We start from the raw sequence: 8,706 nt of genomic DNA, 5'->3' as shown, positions 1-8,706 counted from the left end.
CAACCCAACTTCCCAAAACCATCAGCCCAATGCATCAGTAATCAGCCCACGATGACACATCCCCAGCACCAGGATAGGCGTCCACGCCAGCAGGCAGCAGCACGTCGTTTCCAATTCCCCTCCCTCACCCGCCAGCAGCCCAGCGCCATGCGATTCTACGAATTGATGATCGTGGATCGCCTTCGTCGCCGCCCGCCCAGTTGCCTTCGCCGTGCACCTCGCGCCTCGGCGCCTCGCCGCCGTCGTGTAAAAAAGGCGCCCTGCGGCCCTGCGCCCCCAGTGCCACCGTGCGCCGTAGCGCCAGTGCGCGTGCGCCCAGCGGGCAGCGGCCTAGGAAAAATCAGCGCCACGCCCACGACGCCCTGTTGCCCTCCCCTCCCCTTTCTGATATCTGATTAGGTATTATTTCTTTCTCAGTTAATCTGATTTGTTATATATATAATCGGAAAGCCCTAATGATTGGGTATTCTTTTTCATATTGTAGGGTTTATTGGTACAGCCGGGTTTCAATTTGGGAATTGGAGTGATCGCACAGGAGAATTTAGTCTTGAATTATTAAAGGTGCGACTTAAACATTTAGCATGTCATCCTATTTCAAATTTCCCATAGGTTCTGTTCTTGATTCCTAAACTATGCAACCAGCGAATTAGTACATACTTACATATTAGGTTACTAACGACAGGTCAATTAATGGAACGATTTTACAAAAGGAAAGCACCAGAGCCGGATAGTGGCAATAATGCTAGAAATTCACGTTTGGATGATATCAACTGGGAGGAGGAGATTAAGTTTGATCCAGGATTAAGGAAACAAATTGATGATTATCATCCTAATGTTAGAGAGAGGGTGAGAAGAAAGTACTTGGAGAATGGGCCTTGCCAACCTCGCACAGTTCATTTTCCTGTGACAAATATTGGAGGAATTCCAAGAAGGTTTGTTCCAGAATGGTTCGATGAGTTTGGAGGTTGGCTTGAATATAGTGAGTCCAAAGACAGAGCATATTGCTTTTATTGTTTCTTGTTTAGAGAAAAGAAGGATGGCGGATATGAAGCATTTGTTAAAAATGGTTGGAATGGCTATCATAGAAAGGAAAGGCTACAAAATCATGTTGGTAATGTCGGTGGCTCACACTATCTGGCAATGAAGAAATGTGATGATCTCTTACAAACAAAACAGCACATTGATGTTGCTTTCCGTGATGTGAGTGAATCTGCTAAGAAGGACTATTTTACTCGTTTGAATGGGTCTATTGATGTTGCTAGAATATTGGTGAAGCAAGGATTGCCGTTTCGGGGCCACGACGAGTCGAAGAAGTCCTTAAATAAAGGGAACTTCAGGGAATTTCGTAATTTTGCAGAGGAGCAAAATCCGACCTTAAGAAAGGCAGTAGATAAAAAGAATTCGGATAACAGCCTTTTGATTGCTCCTGAAATACAAAAGGATATTGTGCATTGTTTTGCAAAGGAAGTGCTACACTCTATTCTAGAAGAAATTGGGGATGATGTTTTTTGCTTGCTAGTTGATGAGTCGAGAGATGTTTCTTGGAAAGAACAAATGGCAGTGGTCTTAAGATATGTAGATAAATGTGGAATTGTTAAAGAGAGATTTGTTGGTCTTGTTCATGTGAAAGAAACAAATTCTGCAAGTCTCAAGTCTGCTATTGATGCATTATTTGCTGATCTTAAGTTAAGCCTAAAGCAAGTTAGAGGCCAAGGATATGATGGTGCTAGCAATATGCGAGGTGAATTCAACGGCTTGCAATCATTGATCATGAAAGAAAATAGTTCAGCTTATTATGTTCACTGTTTTGCTCACCAACTTCAATTAGTCCTTGTGGCCATTGCGAGAAAGCATAAAGGGGTTAGTGAATTTATTACTATGATTTCTATGTTATTGAATGTGGTGGGTGGATCATCTAAGAGAAGGGACATGATTAGAGATATTAATCTTGAAGAAATGAGTAAAGCATTAGGCTGCGGGCAACTCAGACTGGGACAGGGTTAAATCAAGAGCAAAGTCTTCAAAGACCTGGAGATACTCGTTGGAGTTCCCATTATAAATCTCTCAAAAGTTTGGTTGACATGTTTCCTACAATAGTCAAGGTACTAGAAATTGTGGAAAAAGATAATAAGGATTGGAAAATTAGAGATCAAGCATCAAACCTTCTACGATACTTCCAGTCTTTTGACTGTCTTCTATTTGCATCTCATGTTGACTATATTAGGAATCACAAATACCTTGTCATTAGCATTGCAACGGAAGGATTAGGACATAGTGAATGCTATTAAATGTGTGAAAGCAACGAAGTGCCAATTGGATGAACTTAGAAAAGAAAAGTGGGTGAAACTATTAGATGATGTGCATGGATTTGTGACAAGAATGATATTTGCAAATTGGAAATGGAAGATGAATATATTGATCCAAAGAAGCGGAGGCATAAATCTGGAATTACAAACAAGCATTATTATCAAGTAGATTGTTTTAATGATGTTATTGATTGGCTACTTCAAGAGCTTGACAGCCGCTTCAATGAGACAGGCTCTCAATTGCTTGTTTGCTCAGCAGCTTTTAGTCCAAGAGACTCATTCCATGATTTTAGTATAGAAAATTTGATGAGCCTAGCGAACCTTTATCCACATGATTTTGATTCTGGGAATTTAAGGGATCTTAACCACGAGCTTGGCCTCTACATATATGATGTGAGAGATGATGAAAGGTTCTCCAACCTACAAACTATTGCCGAGCTTTCTCAAACAATGGTGAAGACTAGAAAACACGAACGTTATCAATGGTTTACTAACTCTTGAAGCTTGTGCTAGTGCTACATGTTGCTACCGCTACAGTTGAGAGGTGTTTCTCAGCCATGAAAATTGTAAAAACAGAATTGCGCAATCGCATTGGGTGATATATATATATATATATATATCTATATATAATATATATATATATTATATATATATATATATATATATATATATATATGAGCAATAGCCTATTTGCTATGTGGAGAAAGAAGAGCAGTTGAAAGTCATCAATGAAGCCGTGGTTTCGTCGCTTCATGAAAATGCGAGGTCGTAGATTTGATGATGAAGGTTAAAGGTAATATTTGTATTTTTTTCATTGGTTCATTTTTTGGTCTTAAAATATTGTTCGTGGAATTCTTTGGTTTGATAATTATATTTTATCGCTTCTTTATTCTTGCACCCTCTCCATTTGGCTCTACCTTCGCCACTGGAAACGGACCTAAAATGTTACTGTACTCCAGTAGTTTGCAATTTGCAAATCAGCGGCTAGTTCTCGTAACACAGACTGTGACTAGCCGATCTATTTGCTCCGCCTCGTCTACACCACACAGCCATCGAGTCCACGTCGCCTTTTCTGCCGTCAACCCCACACCTCAAACTCCCTCCCTCCAAGAATGCCAGATTATCCACTGCGGCTTCTTCCTCCTCCAGCTCCTCCGCCCCTCCCACCATGATTACCACCCACCTCTCCCCAACCCTGAAGCACCGCTTCCTGTCCCCGGCTCCACTCCACCTCCCCAGTCCCACCACCACTACCTTCTCGTGCACCTCCCCTCCCGCTCCCCCGCCGCCACCGCCACCTCGCTAAGCCCGCCGCCGCCGTCGCCGCAGCCGCCGCGCCAGACCTCCTCGCCAGCGTCGAGTCCGTCGCCTCCGCGGCCTCCGTCCTGGCCGCTATCGTGCTCGTCCACGAGTCCGGCCACTTCCTCGCCGCGGCGTCCCGGGGTATCCACGTCTCCCAGTTCTCCATCGGCTTTGGCCCGGCGCTCGCCCGCTTCCGCCTCGGCCCCGTCGAGTACGCGCTCCGCGCCATCCCGCTCGGAGGCTACGTCGGCTTTCCCGACGACAACCCGGAGTCCGGCTTCGCGCCCGACGACCCGGACCTCCTCCGCAACCGCCCCGTCCCGGACCGCCTCCTCGTCGTCTCCGCCGGCGTCGCCGCCAACCTCGCCTTCGCCTTCCTCATCGTCTACGCGCAGGCGCTCACCGTCGGCCGTCCCCGTCCAGGCGCAGCTCCCCGGGGTGCTCGTCCCCCGAGGTCCTCCCGGGCTCCGCGGCCGCGCGCGCGGGCCTCCTCCCCGGGGACATCATCCTCGCTGTCCCGGCGCCGCGCCGGACCCGTCCGTGCCCGTCCTCGTCGACCTCATCAAGGCCAGCCCCAGCAAGAAGGTGCCCCTCACCGTCTCAAGAGCCGGTCCCGGGGCGGTGGACAGGCGGTTCCGTTGAGCTCACCGTCGTGCCGGACACCAGCGCCGATGGCATGGGGCGCATCGGCGTGCAGCTCTCCCCCAACGCCATGGTCACGCGCGTGCGCCCCAAGAACCTGGCCGACGCCACCGTCCTTGCCGTGCGCGAGTTCACGCTCTTGACCGGACGGTGTTTGACGGGCTCAGGCAGACATTGCTCAACTTTTCTCAGTCCGCCGAGAAGGTGTCAGGCCCTGTTGCCATCATCGCGGTTGGAGCAGAAGTGGCCAGGTCCAGTGCGGATGGTCTGTTTCAGTTTGCGGCGGGTGATCAACCTCAACCTTGCAGCCATAAACTTGTTACCCTTGCCAGCATTGGACGGTGGCACGTTGGCATTGATCCTTCTTGAGGCAGCCCGTGGTGGCCGCAAGATTCCCCGAGAAGTGGAACAGGGCATTATGTCATCAGGGATATTGGTGGTGCTCATGGTTGGCATGTTCCTCATTGTGCGTGACACACTCAATCTTGACTTCATCAAGGAGATGTGATGAAAATCAATTGATCGCAGTTATAGTGAAATTGCCAGTATCTTTCAGAACTTGGTTGGCTTGCAAAAGGTTAGTTGTTGTCATTCTTTTGCCCTTTGATGGGACTGCTCTAGCACTCTAGCTTGCTATACTGATCGTAGGTCCTTGTATTGCTATTTTTTGGAATGAAGTTTGTGATGTTACAGTTAATCATGATCCAGGAAAAAAAAAGAACCCTGAATTGTTCAAATGTAAATTACTAATTCCAATGCATAGATAGTTGCTTACGTTGTGCTTTGGAACCAAATCAAGCTTATAACATCACTACTGCGTTGTGCATTCCTTCCAAAAGAAAACAAAAAACATCACTGCATGGTTTTCTGTCTCCTATCTGATATTACCGACATGTTAGAAGCCTATGAATCTGGTCATTATATTTCAATTTGACCAGACATCTGTTTATTAGAATTCTAACTTTGTTGGGCGGGAACTGATATATTAGAATTTGCTATACTGCTCATAGATCCGTGTGTAGTTGTATTGCTGTTTTCCAAATGATTCTTTTCAAGTTTCTATTAGCGTCCTTCAAGTACAAGAAGTTATGAGAAGTTCGTATGTAAATTCCTAGTTTCAAGGCACGCATCCTGGTGCCTGAGTATCTTTAACTTATATGAAATTCAAATATAACATACGAGAGAGGTACAAGTGCTTGCTTTTTCTGTTCTATGGATCTGAGTTGCTTTCATTATATATAGGTCATTGGTATGTTTCGAGCACAGCTTAATACAGTAGTTCATAAAACGGGATCAGGAAATAGAAACACAGAACAGAGAAGCAGGAAAAAAGTTCTTTCCTTTTTCTAAAAAAACTTCTTATGACTCATCTTTTATTTTTGCCAAGAGATGCAATAGTATGGGTTTTATGTTTGTCTATTGTGCTTTAGTTTATCTATGATGAAGAGAGGTTCTGCCTTTATTATATTAGCAGGGCCTATCCACCATGGATGACATCATCAGTCTGATGATTTTTGAGCCAACTAAAGTTCAGATTTGGAACAACCTCTACTACTAATACTAGTGTTGCTCTACGCATGCATTGTGCTATTTGATTTCTGTATGGTAGGCCCCTGTTGTGAAAACGAGAAAAGATAGCAAATGCGTACAGTTCAGGATTTTGCACTCGCGACAGCAGGATGTGCTAATTACATAGCAAAAACTTAAGACCCAGGATCAGTTTGCTAGAACAAGAGTTAACTTTGTGACATGGAACATCTGGCCTACTAATATAATCGAGCATATGCTTCTCTATGCCAACAACGGCAATCGGCCTGTATTTGTACTCAACTGCTGTTATGCTTTAGAATTAGCAGACATCCCAGACCTACGATGTTCATGACTATGATAGCTATGAGTTTCAATAATGCATTGAATTAGAAGATGGCTGCCCGTTGCGTCCTGAATCCATGCTGGAGTGTGCATCACTGTTTGATGAGTGTGCTGGTTCAGGGCGGGTTGCAGGATCTGCCGCTGAACTGTTGAAAGATGAGACAAACCTGGCGGCGTTGGCTAGCAGTAGAAACTCCGACCGCCCTTTGCAGCGGTTGTGATTTGTGAACTCACAGGGTACGGTCTCCGGCACCCTTCTTTTGTTAAACCTACTGTTCATTTTTTTAAATATGAGTGCTCATTTTGAAAAGCTAGTAGGCCTGTTCGCAGGACTGAAAAATACTGTTTCGGCTGATTGTTGTGAGAGAAAAATACTGTTCTGGCAGGACGTGAACAGTGATTCTGTGAGAGGAAAAACAAGCCAGCCGGCTGGCTTTAAGCCAGCCGAACTTCAGACATTAAGGTGTGCGTTTGAGGTGCAGTGTGTTCGTGATGTTGTTTTTTTTTTTGTGTGTGCGCGCGCGCGGAGCTTGGTCGTTGTGGTTAGGAAGAAACTCTTGGTGCAGGATGATCTGGGTGAGAGCAACCTCAACGCATTGCCTTTTATCTGTGCTTCGTGCAGGTGGCAGGAGTACCTACATAAGCCGCGATAGCCTCAGGAAACAGGAGATGAGAGACCATAGAAATTGTGAGAGAAAAAACGGGAATGCTCCACCCTGGACGTCCGTTCGGCGTCACACCACACTCAGGTGGCCACATAGACTTGTCCTCTCTGGTTTTATCTTCTCTCTCTCTCTCCTCAATCTCTTCATTCAAAGCGACGGGGAGAGCAAGGATGTTGTGGAGCTTGTGCATCTCCTCCCTGTCTCAAACTCGCGCAGCCACCGTCCCGTGCGTGTCATGCCATACCCCAGCCGCCCTCTGTGTGCCGCCGCTGAGCTCTGCGCACGCCGCCGCTAGAGAGCCCCATGTTGTCGGCGAGCTCCGTGCCGCCGACGTCCACGCGTCGTTGTTGAGCTCTGTGCGTGCTGCCGCCAGCAAGTTGCGTGTTGCCGGCAAGCTCTGCGCCGCCGATGAGCTCCATACTAGCGACCTCCGTGGCAGCGAGCTTCGTGCCGGTGTCGAGCTTCGCGTCGACGAGCCTTGATTCGCCCAAGCAGCAAAAAGATGATGCGCTTTTCGCCCAAGCGGCAAGAAGATGTTGCACTGAAAGCGTATGTTGCAAGTGTTTTAGGTGTTTCGTATGCATGTTGTAAGTGTTTCATGTGGATATTGCATACGTTGCCATGGCTATATATGTATGTTGCAAATGTATTGTTCTAAATGTTTCAGCTATTTCAGATGTATGTTGCAAGTGTTTTATCTGGGTGTTGCATATGCTTCACACATATGTTGCAAGCGTTTCATCCGGATGTTACATATGTTTTACACATATGTTGCAAGTATTTTATTTCGATGTTGCATATGTTTTGCAATGACTACATGTGTTTTTATGGTGTTTTAGATGTATGTTGCAAGTGTTTTAACTGTTTCGGACATATGTTGTAAGTGTTTCATCCACATATTGCAAAAGTAGATCTGATGTCGCACATATTGCAGTAGGACACATCTGTCGCAGCCGCTTGCTGTAGCTACTGGGCCCACCTGCATGCGTGTGGGTGTGGACGCGGTGCGAGCGATAGGTGCAGGAAACGGTCACTAGTGCAGGACTGGGTTGCAATCCCGGTTGGAAAACCTCCTTTAATCCCGATTGCCCAACCAGGATTGCGAATTCAGAACTAAAGGCCCCCCTTAGTCCTGGTTCTGGGAATCGGGACTTAAAGTGGACTTTTAGTCCCGGTTGCTATTATTAACTGGGACTAAATGACCCCCAAGATATTGCATCGGGCTAGCACATTTAGTCCCGGTTGGTGTTTTCAACCGGTACTAAAAGTTCCTTTATTTTTTTTTCATTTTATTCCTTTTCATTTTATGGTTTCTTTTCAATTCAATTCTTTTTTGTTTCGATTAGCTTTTCGTATATGAATTCTACGCTGCTAATATACGTCCATATATATATATATATATATATATATATATATATATATATATATATATATATATATATATATATATATATATATATACGTATAAGGTTTCGAGCATTATACATAAATAACATACTAAAATGTATGAAAATATATATATACAAATATTTCAAGAGGTTGTGCATGCATGAAATATGTACATATATAATAAAGTCACAAATGTACTATGTCCTTGGGATTTCTTGCAACCCTAATCTTCCGTCGTTTGGCTACTAGGTATGAATTCTTTATGGTTATAGTAGTACGCGTCCTTGGGATCTATGACCTGTGTCAAAAGAAATCTTGATAATACCTCTTGAATTGCTTTGATCTGGTCACATCGTAGGACCTTTTGCTTCCTCCATTCAATCTTCAATTCGAATGAAAGCAAAAGTATGAATATATATATGATTATATATATCAACACAATGGTAATAAATAAATTATGTATATTTTTTATGTACTTCGAGGATCTCTTCACTTGTTTTCCTTGAGTACTCCATGAGGAACTCACAGAC

General features: G+C 45.0%; 1 protein-coding gene and 1 pseudogene across 1 annotated transcript; both read left to right on the top strand.

Moving 5' to 3' along the window:
- Positions 1-690: 690 nt before the first annotated feature.
- Positions 691-2,807, top strand: LOC136536235 (uncharacterized). The gene is made up of 2 exons (XM_066528599.1): positions 691-1,741; positions 2,407-2,807. Exons 1-2 carry the CDS (start codon positions 691-693, stop codon positions 2,805-2,807), a joined length of 1,452 nt encoding a protein of 483 aa, XP_066384696.1.
- A 667-nt stretch (positions 2,808-3,474) lies between these two features.
- LOC136538255 (probable membrane metalloprotease ARASP2, chloroplastic) lies at positions 3,475-4,947 on the top strand (annotated as a pseudogene).
- Positions 4,948-8,706: the final 3,759 nt, after the last annotated feature.

The sequence above is a fragment of the Miscanthus floridulus genome, chromosome 2 (genome assembly GCF_019320115.1).
Source record: "Miscanthus floridulus cultivar M001 chromosome 2, ASM1932011v1, whole genome shotgun sequence".
Classification (NCBI taxonomy): Eukaryota; Viridiplantae; Streptophyta; class Magnoliopsida; order Poales; family Poaceae; genus Miscanthus; species Miscanthus floridulus.
Note: the sequence above shows the minus strand (reverse complement) of the source record. Positions and strands in the feature narration are given on the sequence as shown.

Bases quoted from the DNA above. Each gene is read 5' to 3' on its own strand.
- LOC136536235 (XM_066528599.1), top strand. From the start codon at position 691: ATGGAACGATTTTACAAAAGGAAAGCACCAGAGCCGGATAGTGGCAAT. The intron at 1,742-2,406 runs GTGAATTCAACG...TGGAAATGGAAG, and splicing joins TGGTGCTAGCAATATGCGAG to ATGAATATATTGATCCAAAG.